This window comes from Phaseolus vulgaris, chloroplast (genome assembly GCF_051622355.1).
Source record: "Phaseolus vulgaris chloroplast, complete genome".
NCBI lineage: Eukaryota > Viridiplantae > Streptophyta > Magnoliopsida > Fabales > Fabaceae > Phaseolus > Phaseolus vulgaris.
In genome coordinates this window covers 42,501-65,659 of record NC_009259.1, presented here as the reverse complement: position 1 = coordinate 65,659, position 23,159 = coordinate 42,501, and the positions used below count along the sequence as shown (strand labels likewise).

General features: G+C 31.7%; 20 protein-coding genes, 5 non-coding genes and 1 pseudogene across 25 annotated transcripts in view; 8 read left to right on the top strand and 18 right to left on the bottom strand. All coding sequences in view use genetic code 11, as the record gives it.

Annotated features, from left to right (window-relative positions):
- Window positions 1-52: 52 nt before the first annotated feature.
- On the top strand, window positions 53-126 carry trnW-CCA. Its single transcript has one exon. It is a non-coding gene; the product is annotated as a tRNA-Trp (tRNA).
- Window positions 127-258: 132 nt separating this feature from the next.
- Window positions 259-372, bottom strand: petG (cytochrome b6/f complex subunit V). Its single transcript has one exon. The coding sequence runs from the start codon at window positions 370-372 to the stop codon at window positions 259-261; it is 114 nt and encodes a 37-aa protein (YP_001122826.1).
- A 163-nt stretch (window positions 373-535) lies between these two features.
- petL (cytochrome b6/f complex subunit VI) lies at window positions 536-631 on the bottom strand. The gene has a single exon. The coding sequence runs from the start codon at window positions 629-631 to the stop codon at window positions 536-538; it is 96 nt and encodes a 31-aa protein (YP_001122825.1).
- A 913-nt stretch (window positions 632-1,544) lies between these two features.
- Window positions 1,545-1,796, top strand: psbE (photosystem II protein V). Its single transcript has one exon. It carries the CDS (start codon window positions 1,545-1,547, stop codon window positions 1,794-1,796), a length of 252 nt encoding a protein of 83 aa, YP_001122824.1.
- A 9-nt stretch (window positions 1,797-1,805) lies between these two features.
- psbF (photosystem II protein VI) lies at window positions 1,806-1,925 on the top strand. The gene has a single exon. The coding sequence runs from the start codon at window positions 1,806-1,808 to the stop codon at window positions 1,923-1,925; it is 120 nt and encodes a 39-aa protein (YP_001122823.1).
- Window positions 1,926-1,947: 22 nt separating this feature from the next.
- Window positions 1,948-2,064, top strand: psbL (photosystem II protein L). The gene has a single exon. It carries the CDS (start codon window positions 1,948-1,950, stop codon window positions 2,062-2,064), a length of 117 nt encoding a protein of 38 aa, YP_001122822.1.
- Window positions 2,065-2,220: 156 nt separating this feature from the next.
- Window positions 2,221-2,343, top strand: psbJ (photosystem II protein J). Its single transcript has one exon. The coding sequence runs from the start codon at window positions 2,221-2,223 to the stop codon at window positions 2,341-2,343; it is 123 nt and encodes a 40-aa protein (YP_001122821.1).
- A 475-nt stretch (window positions 2,344-2,818) lies between these two features.
- On the bottom strand, window positions 2,819-3,781 carry petA (cytochrome f). Its single transcript has one exon. It carries the CDS (start codon window positions 3,779-3,781, stop codon window positions 2,819-2,821), a length of 963 nt encoding a protein of 320 aa, YP_001122820.1.
- A 190-nt stretch (window positions 3,782-3,971) lies between these two features.
- Window positions 3,972-4,655, bottom strand: cemA (envelope membrane protein). The gene has a single exon. It carries the CDS (start codon window positions 4,653-4,655, stop codon window positions 3,972-3,974), a length of 684 nt encoding a protein of 227 aa, YP_001122819.1.
- A 501-nt stretch (window positions 4,656-5,156) lies between these two features.
- ycf4 (photosystem I assembly protein Ycf4) lies at window positions 5,157-5,741 on the bottom strand. The gene has a single exon. It carries the CDS (start codon window positions 5,739-5,741, stop codon window positions 5,157-5,159), a length of 585 nt encoding a protein of 194 aa, YP_001122818.1.
- Window positions 5,742-5,951: 210 nt separating this feature from the next.
- Window positions 5,952-6,056, bottom strand: psaI (photosystem I subunit VIII). Its single transcript has one exon. It carries the CDS (start codon window positions 6,054-6,056, stop codon window positions 5,952-5,954), a length of 105 nt encoding a protein of 34 aa, YP_001122817.1.
- A 266-nt stretch (window positions 6,057-6,322) lies between these two features.
- On the bottom strand, window positions 6,323-7,747 carry accD (acetyl-CoA carboxylase beta subunit). Its single transcript has one exon. It carries the CDS (start codon window positions 7,745-7,747, stop codon window positions 6,323-6,325), a length of 1,425 nt encoding a protein of 474 aa, YP_001122816.1.
- Window positions 7,748-8,252: 505 nt separating this feature from the next.
- rps16 (ribosomal protein S16) lies at window positions 8,253-8,530 on the bottom strand (annotated as a pseudogene).
- A 300-nt stretch (window positions 8,531-8,830) lies between these two features.
- Window positions 8,831-8,902, bottom strand: trnQ-UUG. Its single transcript has one exon. It is a non-coding gene; the product is annotated as a tRNA-Gln (tRNA).
- Window positions 8,903-9,342: 440 nt separating this feature from the next.
- On the top strand, window positions 9,343-9,528 carry psbK (photosystem II protein K). Its single transcript has one exon. The coding sequence runs from the start codon at window positions 9,343-9,345 to the stop codon at window positions 9,526-9,528; it is 186 nt and encodes a 61-aa protein (YP_001122815.1).
- A 467-nt stretch (window positions 9,529-9,995) lies between these two features.
- psbI (photosystem II protein I) lies at window positions 9,996-10,106 on the top strand. Its single transcript has one exon. The coding sequence runs from the start codon at window positions 9,996-9,998 to the stop codon at window positions 10,104-10,106; it is 111 nt and encodes a 36-aa protein (YP_001122814.1).
- Window positions 10,107-10,239: 133 nt separating this feature from the next.
- Window positions 10,240-10,326, bottom strand: trnS-GCU. Its single transcript has one exon. It is a non-coding gene; the product is annotated as a tRNA-Ser (tRNA).
- A 609-nt stretch (window positions 10,327-10,935) lies between these two features.
- Window positions 10,936-11,698, bottom strand: trnG-UCC. Its single transcript has 2 exons — window positions 11,620-11,698; window positions 10,936-10,958 (listed from the first exon to the last, which is right to left on the bottom strand). It is a non-coding gene; the product is annotated as a tRNA-Gly (tRNA).
- Window positions 11,699-11,995: 297 nt separating this feature from the next.
- On the top strand, window positions 11,996-12,067 carry trnR-UCU. The gene has a single exon. It is a non-coding gene; the product is annotated as a tRNA-Arg (tRNA).
- A 157-nt stretch (window positions 12,068-12,224) lies between these two features.
- On the bottom strand, window positions 12,225-13,757 carry atpA (ATP synthase CF1 alpha subunit). Its single transcript has one exon. It carries the CDS (start codon window positions 13,755-13,757, stop codon window positions 12,225-12,227), a length of 1,533 nt encoding a protein of 510 aa, YP_001122813.1.
- A 72-nt stretch (window positions 13,758-13,829) lies between these two features.
- atpF (ATP synthase CF0 B subunit) lies at window positions 13,830-15,094 on the bottom strand. The gene is made up of 2 exons: window positions 14,951-15,094; window positions 13,830-14,240 (listed from the first exon to the last, which is right to left on the bottom strand). The coding sequence occupies exons 1-2, from the start codon at window positions 15,092-15,094 to the stop codon at window positions 13,830-13,832; spliced, it is 555 nt and encodes a 184-aa protein (YP_001122812.1).
- Window positions 15,095-15,471: 377 nt separating this feature from the next.
- atpH (ATP synthase CF0 C subunit) lies at window positions 15,472-15,717 on the bottom strand. The gene has a single exon. It carries the CDS (start codon window positions 15,715-15,717, stop codon window positions 15,472-15,474), a length of 246 nt encoding a protein of 81 aa, YP_001122811.1.
- Window positions 15,718-16,710: 993 nt separating this feature from the next.
- On the bottom strand, window positions 16,711-17,454 carry atpI (ATP synthase CF0 A subunit). Its single transcript has one exon. The coding sequence runs from the start codon at window positions 17,452-17,454 to the stop codon at window positions 16,711-16,713; it is 744 nt and encodes a 247-aa protein (YP_001122810.1).
- A 245-nt stretch (window positions 17,455-17,699) lies between these two features.
- On the bottom strand, window positions 17,700-18,410 carry rps2 (ribosomal protein S2). The gene has a single exon. The coding sequence runs from the start codon at window positions 18,408-18,410 to the stop codon at window positions 17,700-17,702; it is 711 nt and encodes a 236-aa protein (YP_001122809.1).
- A 277-nt stretch (window positions 18,411-18,687) lies between these two features.
- Window positions 18,688-22,788, bottom strand: rpoC2 (RNA polymerase beta'' subunit). The gene has a single exon. The coding sequence runs from the start codon at window positions 22,786-22,788 to the stop codon at window positions 18,688-18,690; it is 4,101 nt and encodes a 1,366-aa protein (YP_001122808.1).
- Window positions 22,789-22,989: 201 nt separating this feature from the next.
- Window positions 22,990-23,159, bottom strand: part of rpoC1 (RNA polymerase beta' subunit) — a 2,866-nt gene continuing 2,696 nt past the window's right edge. The window contains exon 2 of the mRNA in view: window positions 22,990-23,159. This exon is cut by the window's right edge and continues 1,450 nt beyond it. Within this exon, the coding sequence (YP_001122807.1) occupies window positions 22,990-23,159 (170 nt within the window).

The window sequence follows — 23,159 nt, the reverse complement described above, 5'->3', positions numbered from 1 at the left end:
TATATATATGCAAAATTAATTTGGATCAGATAAAAGAATTAATGAAAACAAAACGCTCTTAGTTCAGTTCGGCAGAACGTGGGTCTCCAAAACCCGATGTCGTAGGTTCAAATCCTACAGAGCGTGATTCTAGTCTTGTTCGCCTGATAATTACACTGAAATAATTGAACATTCAAAAGAAAGTATGAATTTTATCCTTGTCGATTAGGATTAAAACTAAATAAATAGGGAATCCACAAAAAAAGAGACATTAATGAATCAAAGATCCAACTGATCACCTCGTCGGTATTGTAAATATGCAGTTACAAATAATCCAGCCAAAGTAATAGGAATTAACCCTAAAACGATTCCAAATAGAAAGACTTCAATCATTTTTATTTGTTCGGAAAGTAAAAAGAAAGGTAATATCTATCCTTAAATATTAATCTGTATTGCTCATGAATCTCAACGACCGAGAATTGGAAATTTACATAGTAAGGAATGATAGAATGTCTTATACCAAAATGGACTCTTCCTCTCCTCTCAAAATTACAAATCAAATAAGTTGTATTTTACTAAGACCAATAAATAGAGACGAGGTTATAATTAAAACCGCTAGTAAAAAACCGAAATAACTAGTGATAGTGAGCATATAGAAACTAAATGAAATATGGTCGTTATTTTTATACATATGTTTATAAAGCACTTCCCTAAATTTCCATTTTTGAGAGAAAAAAGAAGAAGATAACAAAATCCTACTTGAAAGATAAAATTTAAAATTGGCGATTCATCACTAAATTATTACAGACCAATAAAAAGAAATAGAGTACCATAATTGAGAAATCAATTACTCATCTGTTACATCTACCCATCCTGTGATTCCAAATCAACAGACTTCTTCATCAACTCAGGAATTAAGTAAACTGCTCTAATGAAAATATTGAGTATTCTTCTATAGATATCCAATAGAATTCTCTTTATAAAAGAAAAATTATGAATATTCAAACAAAGAATAATAACTTTGTTATTTCATTTTATTTCACTTCAAATTCATGTAGAAGAAAATAGAAAAAAAATCTTCAACAACCACAAAAAATATATTGATGGATTTGGCATCTAATTCAAATAGAAAATCTCCTTTATGAATGATTAGAAACCCTTTTCTCATATTCCGATTTTAATGAATCTTTAGTTTCTAATCCAAAACTAACAATTTGAAATGTTAAGAACCTTCATTTTTTATTATTACTCAAAAAATTTACTATAAAAAATTTTTTATATGCCCAAACTTTGCAAAATTGTCTATCAGATTTTTGACTACATCGAGACAATCAATGAAGAAAGAAGAAAAAAATCTAGTATTAGATTTTGACACTGATTGTGAAATTTCATTGCTCTGTTAGAAGAAGGATAGCTATACTGATTCGGTATACTCAAAAGACACCGTTGGTACAAAATGGACGATCTAACAAGGATTACATTTCAGTAAATTTCGACTTACTGATCTCGTTTTTTATGGAATCGATCCCCCCCTTTTGACTGTACAAGAATATGTGGAGTTCAAGATGTCTGGAAGCACAGGAGAACGTTCTTTTGCTGATATTATTACCAGTATCCGATACTGGATTATTCATAGCATTACTATACCCTCCCTATTCATTGCAGGTTGGTTATTTGTCAGTACGGGTCTAGCTTACGATGTATTTGGAAGTCCCCGCCCAAACGAGTATTTTACAGAGAACCGACAAGGAATTCCTTTAATAACTGGCCGTTTTGATCCTTTGGAACAACTTGATGAATTTAGTAGATCTTTTTAGGAGGCTCCAATGACTATAGATAGGACCTATCCAATTTTTACAGTACGATGGTTAGCTGTTCACGGACTAGCGGTACCCACTGTTTCTTTTTTGGGATCAATATCAGCAATGCAGTTCATCCAACGATAAACCTAATTTGAATTATAGAGCTATGACACAATCAAACCCAAATGAACAAAATGTTGAATTGAATCGTACCAGTCTCTACTGGGGGTTATTACTTATTTTTGTACTTGCTGTTTTATTTTCAAATTATTTCTTCAATTAATTAGAATTAATAGAAGAAATTGGAATAGTGAATAATATATATCTATTAGCAATTCTTTTATCCCATTTGGAAGGATATCATTTCAGAATTATCTATTACTGTTTATGTCTTTAGCATGACTGACTACGTGATTAAATGTGGAGGAAAGTGGGATAAATGGCCGATACTACTGGAAGAATTCCTCTTTGGATAATAGGTACTGTAACTGGTATTACTGTGATCGGTTTAATTGGTATTTTCTTTTATGGTTCGTATTCCGGATTGGGCTCATCTCTGTAGTCATCGTATTCTAATTGGGTTTTTGAAATGAAAGCGTAAGAACTCAACGGGGATCCACGCTTTCTTTGACGAATGCAAGTGGATCCCTTTGAGTTCTTAAAAATTCGAATCTTTTTTTCATATAAACGACTACTTCGTCCGATGTTTCAAAAAATTCCATTTCATTCTTTTTTTTTTCACTACATATTATATACAATAAAAGATTATCTGGCAGACATATTCTAAGTTGGAAAAAATAGAAACTAAGATATAGGATTTTTCAGGAAGGGATGAAAAAATATTATTTTCTTTCTATTTTTAGAATATTTCGATTTCAACACAAACAAAAAGGAATCGGACTCTAGGAAAGGACAAAGAAAAAACAAAGAATTCCCCTTACAGTAACTTTTCCATATTTGAATATATATATATTTTTTATATTATACAGATATAGAATTACAAAAATTATCAAAAAAATGTTGATAAATACGCGGAACTAAAAATTCATTTCGAACAATTGAACCTTCTCAAATTGTTTCTTCTTAAGAACTAAAAAAATTTGTGCTAAAATAATAGATGCCAAGAAGAATAAGAGACCTTGGACACGTAATGGATCTTGAAGTACTATTTCCGCATCCCCCTGACCAAATCCACCAACATTAGGATTACTTGTTAATGGCTGATCAAGTTTGATAGATTCACCTTCTGAAACAAGAAGTTCTGGTCCTGGAGGTATAATATCAATCACTTCATGCTCATCCAATGTATCTACTATAGTGATTTCGTACCCCCCTTTTTCTTTTCGTATTATTTTTTTGACTATACCTGCTGCTGTAGCATTATAAACATTATTATTACTCTTGCTCCCGTCAAGATAAATCTGACCCCTTCCCCTGTTCCCGCCTACGTATATAGGATATTTTAAGAAATGAATATCTCTTTTACTAGCGGGATCCGGGGAAAGAATAGGAAAGGTTATTTCCTTATATTTCTGACCAGGAACAGGGCCTACCACAAGAATATTTTTTTTTGTAGGGCGATAGTTTTGAAAAGACAGATTGCCTATCTTCTCTTTAATCTCAGGCGAAATACGATCGGGGGGTGCCAATTCAAAACCTTCCGGTAAAATAAGAACAGCCCCCACATTCAAAGTTCCCTTTTTACCATTAGCTAGAACTTGTTTCACTTGCATATCATAAGGAATTCGAACAACTGCTTCAAATACAGTATCAGGAAGTACCGCTTGTGGAACCTCAATATCCACGGGCTTATTAGCTAAATGGCAATTGGCACAGACAATACGACCGGTTGCTTCTCGGGGATTTTCATAACCCTGCTGTGCAAAAATTGGATATGCATTTGAAAAGGGTGCTCGAATTATTATATATATCATGACCGATATAGAAATGGATCGGGTAATCCCTTCTTTTATACAAGAAAAAGCATTTCTAGTTTGCATGGTCTACTCATTGATCCTGAAAATTTCTACAATAAGATTAGGTAGGTCACTCGCACAGTTCCCTATCCAAGGTCGGAACCCCCATTTTTAATTTAACGGGGATTTCAAAAGTTTAAAAAAAGGGGAAAATTAAAAATTCTCTTTTTTTAGCTAAAAACTTTAATTTAATTGAAGTAAATCGGGTTTTCTGTCAATCATTCATTGAATGATAAATCACTACAAGTGATGGAGATATGCGATTTAAATAACGGAAAATCCAATATTTGAAAATTGTATCTAAAATGACTGGAAAAGTGGACACAAGACCGGATATAATTTGATCATTTTGAGCAAATCCAAAATCTTTAGAAACGAAACCCATAATGAGTTCCCACCCACGGGTTGAATGGAATCCTATACATAAATCAGTTAATAAAAGAATAGAAAAAGCTTTTATTGTGTCACTTAAATTATATATAAATTCTCGAACCAAAGAGTTAATAAGAATAAGTTCTTGATTACCAAGAATAGAATAACCGCTTAGAATAAAGAAACAAATTATATTTGTGGAAAAGTGCAAAATCGTATTCATACGATCTTCGTTGTGCGTTTTGATTAATTGGATTGTTTCTTTATAGATTCCAGTACGAAGATTTTGTAGATATGTTTTCGGACATTCCTTTAACATGTCATCTAAGAAAAACAGTTCCTTCAATTCTATGAATTTTTTTAGAATACTCTTTTCTTTAATATCATTCAAGAAAATTTCGGATTGACTAGTATTCCACCAATTAATAAACCAAGATTCCAGACTTTTCTTAAATGTGAAAGAGATACACCAGGGCAAAAAGACTATAGATATAAGATATAGAAGGGAAATACTTTTTTTTTTCATTTTTCGTCTTTAATGAACTCAATTTCATCTCATTCGTCAAACTCTATATGATAATAACCTTTCTATCAAGTATAAACTTCATTACAAGTTATAGAGCTTATAGATAAATCTAGATTGTATTTTATCATTTTTTTTTATTTAAACTTCGGGAGTTAGTCTTTGCCTTGTTTAATTTAGAAAAAAGAATACATAAATCGAATAAGAAATCGAAAGAATTCACAGTCAATTCCAATGAAGAAAAAAATATTGTTTCGAAAGGAAAAGGATATTAATTGCTACTATTCGAAGAAAAAAGGATTCCTTTTTAGAAATACACCAAGGAGCACTTCGAGTTATGACTATAATATTCAGATTTCGAAATCAAATAACGTCCCATCTTTAAAAATTGAAATATTTTGAAAAAAAACTTTTTTTTCAAAATATTTCAATCGGTACACCAAATAAATAGGACAATTCTGAAACTTTTTGTGCAAGTTTCTTTCTAGTTCAGTCCAATTCTCATCAATACAGAAGTGGTACACCTAAAAAAAAAGCTAATTCGCCAGCTTTATTTGCAATTTCTGGCGGAGTCAAATTATCTTCAATACGAGTCAAGGTAATAAACCCCTGTTCTATTGTTTCCATATAAACGATACTCTCATAAGTAAGGGTACGAGTCAAAATACCTCGTTCTTGAACTCCTGCTATTATTCTGATAGATTGAATCTCGTTCATAGGTATTTTGAGAATAATACGACGATTTTTTCCAGGAAATCCCCAACGAATAAAACATACTTTTTTATTTTTTTTATCGAAGATATCAAAACCACCACCTATATTCCACAAAAGAATCCACCACAAATAAAAACTAATAAAGAGACCCCCAATTCCATAAAAAGCCATCGTGGCCCCTTGTGGAATAAATGGGAAATTACTAATTTCCTCAGAAAAAAGGAAAAGATCCATACCGAGATAACTGGAAATTGCAACCAACAATAACCCCAATGAACCTAAAAAAATGATCAAGGCTGAAAAGATATTGCTTATTTTTGACTCTGTTATAGAATATATCAGTACTTCTTTTGATCGTTTTTTCAATATACTCATTACCTCCTCTTTTTATTATTAAGAATTAGAATTGTGGAATAAAAAACCCCAGAATTTGACTTTGTTTTTCTTTGTTTCTTTTTGACTTGTTTCTAAAGTCATTTTCATCAACTGGCGCTACTTAAATGTAAATCTTTAGGGAGACTTCATCAAATTGCTTCCAGTTCTCAAAAAAATATCTAGAATCTTTTTCCCTACTGACCGCCGTATCTAAAAAATCTTGTTTTTTTGAACATGAAGAAATAAAGAAGCCATTGCAATTGCCGGAAATACTAGACCCACTAAAGGAACAAAAATGGAAGGAAAGTTTATCATAAAAAGGGTACCTCGATTTACTATTTGTACTATATCTATCTATTTTTCTTTTTGTCTATTTTGATTCTTCTTTTTATTAAAAAAGACAGTCTATAATTACTATAATTTCTATATCTTTATACTTAGTATATAGGAATTCTAGTGATTATAGCTAAGCCGATATATATCATAATATACCCTTTTCTTATTCTTAGTATTTTTTTCTTATTCTTTTATTTTATTACTTGGATCCTGTATGTTTTCATTTTTTATTTCAATTCCATAATTTAATTTCTTTCATTTTTAGCCAAAGAAAAGAAATTATGGAATTGAAATAACTCAGTAACAACTCCCTTTAAAAGATGACGCGGTACGATTGAATCAACAAAGCCCTTATGTAATAAATATTCAGCTACTTGTGAATTTTTAGATATTGCCTTACTCAATGTTTGTTCAATTACTCTTTTACCAGCAAATGCAATATAAGTCTTTGGTTCGGCAATAATGATATCCCCCAACATGCCAAAACTAGCCGTCACCCCACCGGTAGTAGGAGATGTAAGTATCGATACATATAATAATTTTTGAATTGTTTGATAATAATATAAAGCAGAAGATATTTTAGCCATTTGCATCAAGCTCAAACATCCTTCTTGCATACGCGCTCCTCCGGACGAACATACGAGAATAAGGGGTAAAAGTTGATTAGTAGCATATTCTACCAAACGAGTGATTTTTTCACCTACTACGGATCCCATGCTACCTCCCATAAAATTAAAATCCATAATACCAATTGCTACAGGAATGCCATTTAGTTGACCTGTCCCTGTTTGAACAGCCTCAGTTAATCCTGTTTTTATTTGATAAGAATCAATACGATCTTTATAAAGTTCTTCTTTTGAATGAAATTTCATGGGATCCGTAGAAACCATGTCTTCATCCATAGGATTCCAAGTACCCGAATCAATCGAAAATTCGATTCTCTCTGAACTGTCAATTTTAAAAAGATATCCACAGTAATCACAAACATTCATTTTCCATTGAAACAATTTTTTCAAATTGAATTGATAACAATTTTCGCATTCAATCCACAAAGTGGAATCATTATCATTTGTATCATTCGTACTAGTTATGAAACTAAAACTAGAATTCTCACTTTCACTACTTCTTTCCTTACCAAAAAAGTAACTATAAAAAGAACTTTGATTGTATTTTTCAATATCACCAAAAATGCAACTATCAATACAGATTTGAGAATGAAAATAACTCTCAATGCAACTATGAATATTATTGTTCCAACTAAATGGAGTATTATACATGTAATGATCGTAATCACTCTTAATAACAGTATTCAGATATCTAGAAAAAAAATTTTCTTGTTCACTTATAAAAGAATGATTGTTGTTAATCTCCAAAGTTTTCTTTTCAATATCTAAATATATGGAATAACTGTTCCTCTTATTATCCCTAACTAAAAAAGTTTTATCAGATAGGAAATCCTGTATGTTATCGGCACCTACTAAATAATCCAAAGAGTTATAACTAGAATTATCACTATCATCCCACCTATTAATTTTTTTATGTATATCACTTAAAATTTTGGGTTCTTCGTTTAGACTGGTATTCTCAATAGGACCAAGACTCTCCTTGAATTCACACCCGTATTCTAACTCCCTATTAAGTAACATAGAATTGAACCGCCATTTTTGCATAGAATTTTTTCCTGTATTTACATAAAAATATAATAAATGTAATGTATAGTCCTTGGATGAAAATTAAAAGAATAGAAATATTCCATTTTGAATATTCTATCTCATGTATTTATTATCAAAAAAAAGTATCTAAATCAAATAACTAGCGTTAGTAACTGACAAAAAGAAAGAGCGGGTAAGTATTAAAAAGAAATGATAATAAAATAATAAGAATAAGAAAGATTCAATCAAAAAATACCCTAATAGGGGGTAATCTCTTTTTAAGCCCCATTACTATATTTAGTGACTCTTTTTTTTTTTTTCCTATATTCTATCTTTTCTCTCTATACAATTTTTCATTTTGTTTTGAAGATTGATGAAAATTTCATGAATTTTCTGACTATATCAAATTGCATTCTATGATTCTATATAAACAACAAGAAATAAAAAAATGAAGTATGAATATAACAAGAGAGCGGGGAGTTTTGTAAATCTATATACAAGTAATCCACATCCCTTTTTGATTTCATTCATTGAATTTCGTTTGTTGATTCGAGTTAAGTTCCATAAAAACACCTGGCTTTTTTTAAATATGCTGAACAGTTCCTGTAGGTTAAGCGCCCCCCCCCTTTCACGGAAATCAAAGAATAACAGGAATATTTAAAATGATGTCAAGTCAAGAGCATGTTCATTTCTCAAATACTAGAAAAAATGGCGGATATCAGAATCCACCCCTAATTGAATCATGTCTTTTCAATCCGCACGTTGTTTTTTACCACATTGTTTCAAACGAAGTTTGACTATAACATTCCTTTAGCTTGGATCCAGTATGGAATTCTCGAATCATGAATAAGCATTGATTCATTCGCTACATAAAAATTTATCCTTTTTTTACGTTTTGTTTTTTCTTATATAGAATGAAAACCCTTTTTAAAAGTAAAGACATAAATGAAATTTAACTTGATATTCTATGAATCTATTTTCTACTCTAAATTTTTTTTGTAAAGTAGAAAAATTGTCATTTTTTCAAAAAAAAGGGGGTCCCTTTTAATTATGAGATACAATCTGTATTCAAATATGATATACACAATAAATAGATGTGCTCTGGGACGGAAGGATTCGAACCTCCGAATAGCGGGACCAAAACCCGTTGCCTTACCGCTTGGCCACGCCCCATTTTACATTAATAAAGACTATTATTTATATTGGTTGTTCGTCAATTCCAGTTGCAAAATTTCTATATAAAAATTTGTCACTAGTATTTGATATGCGTATCTACATATCTATCTATATCTATAAATGGATATAGATAGATAGGATCAAACTCAATTTATTGATCATTACATACAATTCAATTAAGATATTATATATAAGGAAGTAGGATTTATTCGATTTTTTTGATTTCATAATAAAAATATTATGAAATTGGATCAGTTCAAATAAAAGAAGGATTCTGGAGGTTCTTATCTTATTTGATTCATTTGTTTACTTTGATTCATAACTCTTTATTTTCATTTTTATTGTATTATGTATATAATGCAATAAAAATGAAAATTATAATTCAAAAAAAAAAAACAAAAATAACTTTTATTTTATTAAAGAACAAAATGTTTGTTATGCTTAATATCTTTAGTTTGGTCTGTATTTGTATTCACTCCGTCCTTTATTCAAGTAATTTTTTCTTGGAGAAATTGCCCGAAGCCTACGCTTTCTTGAATCCAATTGTGGATATTATGCCAGTAATACCGCTACTCTTTTTTCTTTTAGCTTTTGTTTGGCAAGCTGCTGTAAGTTTTCGATGAGATTCTTAATTTGAATAATGTCTTAAAAAAATGAATAATTTATCAGAAAACTAAAATTCGAACATTTTAACAATTTATAAGATCAGATAAGTCTTACAGTGTGAATTCTCGATTTCAATATTGAAATTTTTCGATATTTAGTAAAAAAGAGGAACCTTCTCATCATTTACGTTTTTTGAATGGAAAAATACTAATCCGATTATTCGATTGGAGCCCCTCACCAATAGACTACCTAAATTGCAGAAAAAAAGGATTTTTGGTCAAAAGAATTATTTATTATTTGTAATAAAATAATCGACTCTTACTACTAATTCATTTTTGAAACTAATATATATATCCTCATATCCTAAAAAAACTTCATTTTATATAAACTGAATATCTTAGTATTAAAAGAAAAAAATGTGTTGTAATATAAGAGAATCTATTCTCTTTCTTTGTCGTTTTTTAATTATCTTGGAGATTTCATAATGCTTACTCTAAAACTATTTGTTTATACGGTAGTGATTTTTTTCGTTTCTCTTTTCATCTTCGGATTCCTATCTAACGATCCAGGGCGTAATCCAGGACGTGAAGAATAGAATAAGATAAAAGTGGATTCTGTCTTTTGCTTGTGCGGGATTTTTAAATATTTTTATTTGGATTTTCTCTATTTTAACATCTTTAACTAGTAAATAAAAAAACAAGTTCAAAAAAAAAAGACCAAAATATCAACGGAAAGAGAGGGATTCGAACCCTCGGTACAAGAATTTGTACAACGGATTAGCAATCCGACGCTATAGTCCACTCAGCCATCTCTCCCCAATTGAAAAAAAAAGAATTACTTTGTTTATGTTATATCACATAAACAAGACGAACAAAAAGGGAGCTTAAAAAAAAAAGAGACTTGCTTTTTTTTATTTTTTATCTTATCTCTCTTTTTTTTTTTCATTATTCTATATTCTTCTATTTTGGAGTTTTCTTTTTTTCTTTTTCTACAGCCAAAGAGCCCGGCCAGTACCTAGTCGGGCTCTTTTTATTTTATTCCCATGAATATCGAAGAGCAATTCTTTATTTGAATGGCTTTTCTTCGAAAAAAAAAAGATTTGTAATTCAAACACAATCAAAAAGAAATAAGAGATACGGATAGATTCCTATGAGATAAAACCAAAATAAGATAATCTAAAAATGTTCTATTTTCTGACTCCCTCTCTTTTTTCTGATAATGTAAATTGTATATGTAAATTGTATATATATAACCTTCAACAAAATAAAAAAATTGAATTTTTAATTTACCCCATTTTTCAAATTTCATTAGAAGATCCTCTAATGAAACATGTCAATACTCGAATTATTAGAATATTATGCCCCTCTATTTCTTTATTTTGTCTGATTGCTTTGTTCGACAAAAGATACAATAATGATATTGTAGCGGGTATAGTTTAGTGGTAAAAGTGCGATTCGTTTCATGGACCCCTAAAAAGTTAAGGGATCCCCCGTTTGATTCATATTCCGATCAAAAACTTTATTTTTTACTTAAAGGGACTCCTTTATACCCCTCGATGAATGATTTGCGGTATAATATACATTATTGTAATTTGTATACAAGAAGAATCAAATCTAATTTGACAAATTGAGTTCTCAAATTATGAAACATAAGTTTTTGGAATTGGATCTAGAATCCGAATTTTTTGAGTATTACTAAAGGATCTATGGAGAGAAATATACAAAGTTTCTTTCTAATCGTAACTAAATCTTCCATTTTTTTGCATAGTAGAAATTGAAGCTAAATAGCTATTAAACGATTCTTTTAGTTTACTAGAGACATCGACATTTTTTTAGCTCGATGGAAATTTTATTACTTTCCTAAAGATTTTCTGAAATAGAAATAGAGAACGAAGTAACTAGAAAAAAAACATAGATTGTTAGAATATTGCTCTTCTAGAGGGATCATCTAAAAAGCAAGATATTTTAAACCTATTCATAAAAAAGAAAAAAAAGGCTGACATAGATGTTATGGGTCAATTTTTTTTTATTGTCCATCTCTTCATTTTTTCCGTAAAGGAGCCGAATGAAACAAAAGTTTCACGTTCGGTTTTGAATTAGAGACGTTAAATCAAAATGATGAATCAACGTCGACTATAACCCTTAGCCTTCCAAGCTAACGATGCGGGTTCGATTCCCGCTACCCGCTTATTTTTTATTCTATTTCAATCTATCTTTTTTCTTCTAGAATTAATCTAGAATTATTAAAGAATTTGTCAAGTCTTTATTTTCATTTCTTCATTTAGTTTTAGTTATATATATTCCATTCTATTCAATTGATTTATATTTTTTATTCTATTTTTTTCTTCTTTTATTCTAAACTAAATATTTGATTTATTCTATAATATAATTTCTAGAACTCTTTCTATTTGATTCTTTAATCTTTTTTAGTTAATAAGGTTTAGTTAAAAAGGTTAAAGAATCCAATATAAAATAGAAAATAGAAGCGTCCATTGTCTAATGGATAGGACAGAGGTCTTCTAAACCTTAGGTATAGGTTCAAATCCTATTGGACGCAAGTTGTTTGCATATAGATATGCAATTTCTACCTTGTCCTTATATTTTATTTATTCCATTTTGATTGGAATTCATTATATATATAATATAAAATTGAAATAAAAAGAGACTAATTCTCAAAATTGGAAAATTCAATTACAAAATTCTTGAATGATTCATCAATTTTTTTCTACTTGTTCCTGGAATAAAAAGAGTTCCATCTGTTCCTTAATAGCGTCCTTTAAAAGGGCTTCTGCTTCCCCAGTCAATGTATTAGTAGAAGATATGATTTCTTTGAATTGAGGTTTATTCGTCTTTAAGTAAGCACGTAACTCAACAAGAAATTTCCTTACCTGTCCAATTTCTAATGAATCAAGATAACCATTCGTTCCGGTATAAATAGTTACTATCTGTTCTTCCACAGTAAGAGGAGCTGATTGGGATTGTTTAAGCAACTCGCGCAATCGTTGACCTCTTGCTAATTGATTTTGAGTAGCTTTATCTAGATCAGAAGCAAATTGTGCAAAAGCTTCTAATTCTGCGAATTGTGCTAATTCCAATTTTAATTTACCAGCTACTTGTTTCATGGCTTTAATTTGAGCCGCCGATCCAACTCTGGAAACTGAAATACCAACATTAATAGCGGGTCTTATTCCAGCATTGAATAGATCGGCCGATAAGAATATTTGGCCATCTGTAATGGAAATTACATTAGTAGGAATATAAGCTGAAACATCTCCCGATTGAGTTTCAACTATTGGTAAAGCAGTCATACTTCCTTCGCCTAACTGAGAACTTAATTTAGCGGCTCTTTCCAAAAGACGCGAATGTAAATAAAAAACATCCCCTGGATAAGCTTCGCGACCTGGTGGTCTTCGTAATAGAAGAGACATTTGCCGATAAGCCTGTGCTTGTTTGGAGAGATCGTCATAAATGATTAAAGTGTGACGTTCACGGTACATAAAATATTCAGCCAGAGCTGCTCCTGTATAAGGCGCGAGGTATTGTAATGTAGCTGGAGAATCCGCTGTTTCAGCTACTACAATAGTGTATTCCATTGCTCCTCTTTCTTGTAAGGTAGTTACCACTTGAGCCACAGAAGATGCTTTTTGACCAACAGCTACATAAACACATATTACATTTTGTCCCTGTTGATTGAGAATGGTATCTGTGGCTACTGCTGTTTTACCTGTTTGTCTGTCTCCAATAATTAATTCTCGCTGGCCCCGTCCTATGGGGATCATCGAATCAATAGCAATAAGTCCTGTTTGGAGAGGCTCATATACCGAACGTCTTGAAATAATACCGGGAGCGGGAGATTCAATTAATCGAGATTCCGAAGCTAAAATTTCTCCTCGACCGTCAATTGGTTTAGCCAGGGCATTTATAACACGACTCAAATAAGCCTCACTTACAGGTATCTGAGCAATTCTTCCTGTTGCTTTTACTGAACTTCCTTCTTGTATCATCAAACCATCACCCATTAATACAACACCAACATTTTTTGATTCCAAATTCAAAGCAATGCCTATAGTACCTTCTTCAAATTCCACCAATTCACCCGCCATTACTTCATCAAGACCATAAATACGAGCAATACCATCGCCTACTTGAAGTACGGTACCTGTATTTACAATTTTGACTTCGGTATTATATTGCTCAATGCGTTCACGGATAATTTTACTAATTTCATCTGCACGAATGGTTACCATGAAAATATCTGAAGTTTATTTTTGATAAGAAAAAAATGATGCCTATACTCTATTTTATAATAGAAAGACTAATCAGTTATTTTTTTCTTTCATCGTCCCAAACATGCCAATATTAGCACTAACAGTACGTAAATGTAACTCGTTGTTCAAGCAACTATTTAGAGTTCCTAGAGCTCCCTGTAAGGCTTGTTGTAAAACCCGCTGTCGGACTTGATTAATCACTCTTTGTTGTTCAAAATCAATGGCTTCGTTTTTGTAATTTTCTAATTGTTCCAAAGTTGTATAAATTGAATGAATTAAATTCAATTTTTCTCGTTTGATCTCAGAATAGCCATTCACCCGAAACCGATCTGCTTCGGTTTCAACTTTCCTTAAACGGGCCTGGGCTTTTTCGAGTTGTTCAATGGCCTCTTCCTGTAATTCTTCTGAGTTTTGAATAGTTCTCCATATTTTCTGTTTTCGATTATCTAATAAATCACTTAATGAAAGTAGACTCTCTTTCCATCCATTTAAAAATGTCTATGATCTCTTCCCGAACCAAACATGAATCTTTCGATTCATTTGGCTCTCAAACTCAATTACTTATCGGAAATTTACCAATTTTTTATGTAATGAGCCTATCCTCTCTTCTATATTCAAAGTGAAATCAATTATCAATATAAGACCAGAATATTCGGAGGACTCTTTTGACCAAACAAATATATGTCAACAAAGTTGTTTTTTTATTCAAATCCAAAGACTTATTTTTAATTTATACATAGGTCATCCATCGATTACGCATTGTACAAAGGGGAGGTTTAAATTCACCCGTTTTTCATTTCTCGACGTAAATAGGATTCAAGACATTTTATCGACATGAGTGTTTTATATCGAAAAAAAATCTAAGAATTTTATTGAAACCGTTTCCTTTCTGTATTAACATAGTGGTAGAAAGAGTACTACACTGCGTCTAGACTTCAAACTATTTTTAACCATAGTAATAGTCCCAAATTTTTGGTTAATAGAGAATCAAAGTGGATTACCAATGAAGCGCGAAATGCTATGGTTCTTTAAGCTTTTTCTTAAATTATTCAAAAAAGAAAATGAATTCAGAAGTAATTCGCGGGATTCTGTACATTTTCTTAATTAGAACTAAACTAAAAAGTGCAGTTTGGTTGAATCCAATTTATTCTTTGAAAGAAACAACTCGCACACACTCCCTTTCCAAAAAAAACCAGTACACCTAACACTACACTAAGATTTATTGGATTTGTTGCTAAAATATCGGTATTAAACACGAAACTTCCGGCGGATGGCCAGGAGCCCAAACAAAGGAAAGAATCGGTTATATTTTTCATATGATCTCATCTCCTCTTATGAATAGACTAATTCTCTTTCTAAGATTCCTATTAGATATATAATAATCTAATTTGAATATATAATTCTAGAATTTGATATAATTTGGATTGGTCAATCAATTGAAAGATTCCCTAAAAGAATGATACTTCTTAAAATTAGATACTCGTTCTTTTTTCAATTGCAAAATCTATCTAGTTGTAACACTTTAAAAAAATTATTTGAAAATAAAAGAAGAAATAGGGCGAATAAGTATGTGAATACCTTTCCATTAGTCCTTCCCCTGTGTTCTTATCCGAACGGATAAAGAATTGTAGGAGTGAAATATTCATATAATTCGAAAAAGGAAGTACACATATGTATTTCTATCTTTTTAGGATTAAACAAAAGGATTAGCAAATAAAAGTGCTAATGCTACAACCAGCCCGTAAATTGTTAAAGCTTCCATAAAAGCCAGACTAAGTAATAAAGTACCCCGTATTTTTCCCTCTGCCTCTGGTTGTCGTGCAATCCCCTCTACAGCTTGCCCTGCGGCAGTGCCTTGACCAACCCCAGGTCCAATAGAAGCAAGTCCTACGGCCAATCCAGCAGCAATAACAGAAGCGGCAGAAATAATTGGATTCATGAGAATTTCCTCGTAACCTAAATATAAAAGAAAGAAATAGTTAATGATATAATCAACCAATAAATTCTGACTTCATTTTTCAATTACCAAGACTTTTTCAGTTAAAGTAATGAAGAATTGAATAATAAGAATTACAAATTGAAGATAATAGTTATTGAACAAATTATTTCGAGATTTCTTTTTTCGTCGCGAATTACGTAGTTTTTGGGGTGAATCTGTATAATTTTTGTTCTTCTCTTACCTTAAGGAATCATTCTTTGAATTCTTCGTTTTTTTTAGAAAATGGATTTAGTCATTTCATTTTCAATTCACAATTCGAGCGGAAATGCAAGGGCTTTGCTTTTCTATCCCTATAGAAATTTACAGTAATAGCGAGGTCTTTTTAGATAGAAAAGATTAGTTATTTCAGATATAAGGTTAGTTCATATAAAACTAGTTCATCTAGAATATCATATCACATATACATAGGTTTCTTCTATGCTGTAAACTCATTTTCTTTGTGTTTTATATTCAATCGAATTTGAAATTCATTCTTTCTTTGAAACCTCAAAAACAAAGAAAAATTTCTCTTATAGTGATCAGACTCTATACACCCAGCTTCACCCCCTCACTTCTACTTTTTTTTTATCATGTTTTTTTTTCAGCCCCCTCCCCTCTTTTCTTATTATCTTATCCCATATGGATACAATCAAGCTAAAGAAATTCGTTAGATTTCATTCATGTTTCAAATAAATATTGGAATTTGGGTGATCTAAATGTTTTTAATTCTTTTTTGATCAATCCTTGAATTGAATGTGAATCGAACTAGAATCTACTTCTAGCTATGAATTTTTTTTCGAATATCCAATATATACTAATATATACTAATCGAATAGATCTATCTATATCTATCTATATATCTATAGATAGATAGATGTTTACTTAGTAGATTCTATTGAGCCACAATAGATATGTGGCAAGCTAAACAAAAAAGACTCTTTTTTAGAAAACTAGTCAATGATGGCCTTCAATGGATTCACCTATATAAGCCGCAGCTAAAGTAGCAAAAATGAGAGCTTGAATACCGCTTGTAAATAATCCAAGGAACATCACAGGTATAGGAACTACTAAAGGTACTAAAGAAACAAGAACAACAACTACTAATTCATCAGCTAATATATTTCCGAAAAGTCGAAAACTAAGGGATAAGGGTTTTGTGAAATCTTCTAATATGTTAATCGGTAAAAGGATTGGAGTTGGTTGGATGTATTTACTAAAATAAGCTAATCCTTTTTTTGAAAGACCCGCATAGAAATATGCAACTGATGTAAGTAAAGCTAATGCAACGGTAGTATTTATATCATTTGTAGGTGCAGCTAATTCCCCATGAGGTAATTGTATGATTTTCCAAGGGAAAAGAGCCCCTGACCAATTAGAAACAAAAATAAATAGAAACAAAGTTCCAATAAAAGGAACCCACGGACCATATTCTTCTCCAATCTGAGTTTTGCTCACGTCTCGAATGAATTCAAGAACATATTCAAAGAAATTCTGACCGAAAGCGGGAATGGTTTGCAGATTTCGAATAACTAGAAAGGCTGAAACCAATAAGATAGCAATTACAACCCAAGAAGTAATAAGTACTTGGGCATGTACTAGGAAACCCCCTATTTGCCAATAGAAATGTTGACCTACTTCCACAGCAGATATATCGTATAATCTTTTTAATGTGTTGATAGAGCATAATAAAACATTCATATTGTCCTGTCCTCTAAAATAAGAACTTGAAAAAAGGGAATTATTTTTATTCAAACATCTCCTTTCCTTTTTGATTTGTCTACTTTCATTTTTGATTTTGAATACCGATACTAATTACATAAAATTTTTGTTTGTTTTCTATTTTCTTTTTCATTTTTGTGCAATTTCTTACTAGTATAGTAAGCGATTACATAAATCTATGAACCCCTCGAAGCAATTTCAATAATTTTTTATCTTATTATTAATCAAGAATTTCGTATAGATCTAGAACGACCCTCACAAATTGCAAAAACTAATTTGTTCAGAATGAATCGAATTGAGGCTATAGCATCATCATTAGCTGGAATTGAAATATCAGCGAGGTCCGGGTCACTATTTGTATCAATTAAACAAATTGTTGGAATTTCCAAAGTGATACATTCTCGAAGAGCCGTATATTCTTCTTGTTGATCGATGATTATTACAATATCAGGTAACCCCTTCATATATTTAATGCCGCCAAGATATGTTTCCAATTGAGCTAAATGTCTCTTCAATATAGCGGCATCTTTTTTTGGAAAACAATCGAATCTCCCCGTCTTTTGTTGCATTCTCAAGTCCCTGAACTTTTGAAGTCGTGTTTTTGTAGTATACCAATTGGTTAACATACCGCCGAGCCATTTTTTATTAACATAATGACACCGAGCTCTTATTGCAGCCCGCGCTACTGAATCAGCTGCTTTTTTTTTTGTACCAACAATTAAGAATTGTTTTCCCCCACTTGCGGCATGAAAAACTAAATCACAAGATTCTGATAAAAACCGAGCAGTTCTAATAAGATTTGTAATATGAATACCCTTACGATTTGCAGATATATAAGGTGACATTTTAGGATTCCATTTTCTAGTACCGTGGCCAAAATGAACTCCAGCTTCCATCATCTCTTCCAAAATTATGTTCCAATATCTTTTTGTCATTTATATTTATCCCCACACTTTTCTTTCATTTCCAAATAGAAATTAGATCAATTTTTGGAAATGAAACAAAGAGACCCAGTATATTTAAATAGAAATAAATAAGTGTTCCGAAGGAACCTTCTCTTCTACTGAAAATAGGTCGTTGATAAAAAAAAGATCGGGCCATTTTTTCTATTTCATTGAATATGATTCTTTTATTTATTATGTTTCTTTTATTATACAAAATAGATACAAAAGAAAGTGACCGGAAATGAATACGACTTTAAGAATCATTATTTTAGGAATTCTTAAATCCTAGATTGCTTTGATATATCATATCAATTCTTTTTTTTGTTTCCGAGGTAATCTTGTTATATTGCCTTTGCTTTGAACGGTATATTATTCTTTTGAATCCGGTACCAACTGGCATCATTCCCCCTAAAACAACGTTCTCTTTCAGACCTTTCAACCAATCTATGCGACCCCGGAGAGCGGCTTTTGATAAAACTCTAGCAGTTTCTTGAAAACTTGCTTCAGATATGAAACTTTGAGTATTTAAAGATGTTTTTGTTATCCCCAATAATAGAACTCGGTAGCAAATCGACTCTTCTAAGGAACGCCCAGCTCGTTCGGCCCGCAACAATCCAATTAGTTCACCGGGCAAAAAAACATTAGACATTCCATCTTCTGAAACCAATACTTTTGATGTTATTTGACGCACAATAATTTCTATATGTCTATTATGAATGTGAACTCCCTGGGATCGATAAACTTTTTGAATTTGATTAACCAAAGAAATACGACTTTGCGCTATAGTTAGCTCAGCACTAATGAAGAATCCCCAAGGAATGCCAAGAATTCTTGTTATACGCCCATTCCAAGTACCTACTCTCTTTTCTAGGTTTATTGATATTGAATCAATCGAACGAACTTCTAATACCTGTTCTACTTTTGGAAGACCTTGTGTTATATCACCCGATCTCGATTTTTGATATATAAATGTAACTAATATATCTCCTTCAGAAAGTATTTCTCCATAATGGCCATGAACAGTTGTTCCAGGAGTCGCCAAATAAGGGTTAGCCGATCTTATTCCTACAGAATCCATTTGAACAGTGAGAATTTGACCCGATTTAAGGTGTGGTGCATTTTTCATTTGAACTATACATACATTTTCGCAAATAAATTGACCAAGACTTATTATTGGAAACGTTTTTTTTTCACAAGAATTATGATGGAAAAAATGCCAATTCAAATAGAATGGATTTAAAAGGATGTTACTAGATATATCAGGTTTATAAATTCTCTCGTTTTCGTCTATTAAATAATATTTGAATACTTGAAAAGTTTCTTTTAATTTGTCAAGTTGCCCATTTTTATTTATCGAGATCTGATTATGAGTAATTAAAAGGTAAAAATCCAAATTGGCAACTTGAAGGGCTATTCCTAAAGGACCTAACGAATTCTTAATTGGAATCAGAGGATCTCTTTGAATTGGATTCATTTCTTCTTTGTAATATTTTCCATCGTGGAATGATCGTATTTGAAAACAATTCGATGATGACAAAATTATCAAAGATCGGCATTTATCATTTCTATTCAACAACATATGAATAGTTCCATGATTTTGACTAAGTGATTGTTGAACTTTTTCCCTCGAATTCATAGAAAAAAATGGATTGATGTTGGTCCAGTCCGACTCATTATCTAAGATAAATCTTGAACCGGACGGATCATTCCTTTTTCTTATATATGAAATATGGGATTTCACTAAGGCAATTTTTAAAAAATATCTAACCAAACCATTTATACTTAGTTCAACAAAAGAAGCATGTCCTTTTTCGATAGAAGAAACTTTTTTGTCTTGATCCCAATTTAAGACTAAACAAGTCCGAACTAGTTGAATACTTGTATTAGAAATTCCCCGAATTGATTTTCCATTTCCAGAAAGAATATAATTAATAACTTGAAGTTCCAGATTATCTCTTTCTTGTAACATATCTTGGGAAAAAAATTTGATTAATTTGATCCTATCTGCTATTTCATATAAAATTACCGGTCGAACCAAAACAAAATACTTTTTTTTCGTAATTGTGATCCATTGGGCATAGATCCAATTTTTCATTTTTTTTTTTGATCCTTTTGAATTTTTTTTTACCGTTCTCGGTGGTATCAACATGGCACTGTGTCGGGATATCTTATCCATTTCTCCGGGAAAGTAGATATTCCCGGAAAATATTTTTAATTGAATCTTTTTTTTTTTCTTCTCCAATCGGACCAACCCGCTTACTTGACTTCTTATATTTACAGTGATTGGTGTATCTACTTCAACGATACTATTGTTCCGTACCATTATGGAAGAAAATTCTGGTAAAATATACACTTCTTCGGGAATGAAAAAAAATTGATCTACTTTCATTTGGTATTTTGTCTTAAATTCTTTAACTCCAGGATACTCGATTACAAAATCCTCTTTTTTTAAAATGTAATTGATATCAATAGTCCTATATTTAGTAATTCCCGAGCTCTGTGTTCGGTATTGAGGATCATCAAAATAAGCAAAAATACTATTTCTACGAAAAAGACCGTTGATTGGTATTTCAATCGAGATACTGGAAGCTAACATTAGTGCTTTGTCTCGTTCTTGAATCGATTGGAATTGAAATGGAATAATGAATCGATTTCTCCGCCTCTTTGCTAATAAATCCGTAGTATCATGAAAAATAGCAGGATGTGTAAAATGACAATGATCTATACATATGATTTGATTAATTATTGAATAATCTGAAATCCTTCTTTCTTTTTTCTCAGAAGGATTGAAATGAAACAATTTATGTCTGATTTTATTATTACTTGCTAAATGGTTACAAATATCTCTTTCTCCTGTAGAAAGAGAATGAATGTTCAATTGATCTTGATCTTTTCGGGTTGAAAAAGAGACTGAACCGGACCTGTCTGATTTTCCTGATAAAATCCATAAATGACTTGTTTTTGGTAAGATATGGACATTACTATATTTAAATTCTGATGCATGATACACATTGGTACTCCAATGCATTTCTCCTTCTAAGTCAGAATAAACATGTTTTCGTACTTTTTCTTTGAAATTAAACGTGTATGTTCCTGCCAAAATCTCGGCAATCACTTGTTCTGATTTTACATATTGATTATTTTGAACTAATAGAAAACTTTTTGGTGGAATAGTCACATTATGTATAATGTCACCATTTTCAATACTAACATACAAGTCTATATAACATAGAAAGGCAGGATGTCCGTGACGTGTACGTGTAGGATGAACCAAATCCTCATTGAATTTAATTTTTCCATTATAAGGTGCTCGCACCTGTTCTGCAGTACCCCCTGTGAATACTCCGCCAGTATGAAAAGTTCTTAATGTTAATTGAGTGCCCGGTTCTCCAATGGATTGGCCCGCAATAATACCCACAGCTTCTCCTAATTCCACCAAGTGACCTTGAGTAGGACTTTGGCCATAACACAATCGACAGATCCAAGATGTATTCCTACAGGTAAAAGGAGTTCGTATAGATATTGGTTGTGTTTGAAAGGTTTTAAATTGATTGAAAAGTCCAATTCCAATATCTTGATTTCTAACGGCAATGCATCGTGAACCTCTGTATATATCGTCTGCTAATACACGACCAATTAATGTTTGTGTCCAAGTACTTTCCGGCATCATTTCATTCTGGGTATTCACTGAAATTCCTCGAATGGTACCACAATCTGTTCGACGTATAACAATATGTTGAACCACTTCAACAAGTCTACGTGTAAGATATCCAGCATCTGATGTTCGTACAGCAGTATCTACAACCCCTTTACGAGCTCCATAGCAAGAAATTATATATTCTGTTAAAGAGAGCCCTTCGCGTAAATTGCTTTGAATAGGTAAATCAATCATTTGTCCTTGTGGATCCGACATTAATCCTCTCATACCTACTAATTGGTGTACTTGAGATGCATTTCCTCTAGCTCCCGAAAAGGACATTATATGGACTGGATTAAAAGGATCGGTCATTCTAAAATTAGGATTCATTTCTTGTCGAAAATATTCACTCGTAGCATACCATATCTCAATGGATTGGCGTAATTTTTCTACCGCATGTACATTTCCATAATGATGCTGTTTTTCCAAAATCAAATTTTGGTGTTCAGCATCTCGGACTAGCCATCCTTTAGAAGGTATTGTTAAAAGGTCATCAATTCCTAATGAAATGGATGTAGCCGTAGCTTGGCGGAATCCCAGAGTCTTGACTTGATCCAGGATATGTGATGTATATGCCATTCCGAAGTGATCTATTAATCTGCTAATAAGTCGTTTAATGGCAGTTCCACCTATCACTTTATTGTGAAACATTAGATTGGTCCGTTCTGCCATAAGTACCTCCCTATTCCACTCAGTGGGATTGATTCAGTTCAACAATGGGTTTGAGTCAATGATTGAAAAACTGCCTTTTCTTTATCTTAATTTGTGTATAAATTGAAAAAGTTAAAAACTAGGCTCCTTGTAAAATCATGAAGACCTGAATTTACACCGGTATCATCAATTTGTTTATCTTAGATACAACCGTCTATATGATTAGATATCATATGAATAGGCCCGGCAAAAACCTTGTACAGCTTCTTCGATTTCTCGATAAAAAGAAATATGACCTACATTGGTTCGAATGTATATAGAACGCATTTGTTTTTTTATACTTCTTACTACTAGATAATGCCCATAAATTTCATGATAGGTACCTAAAGATT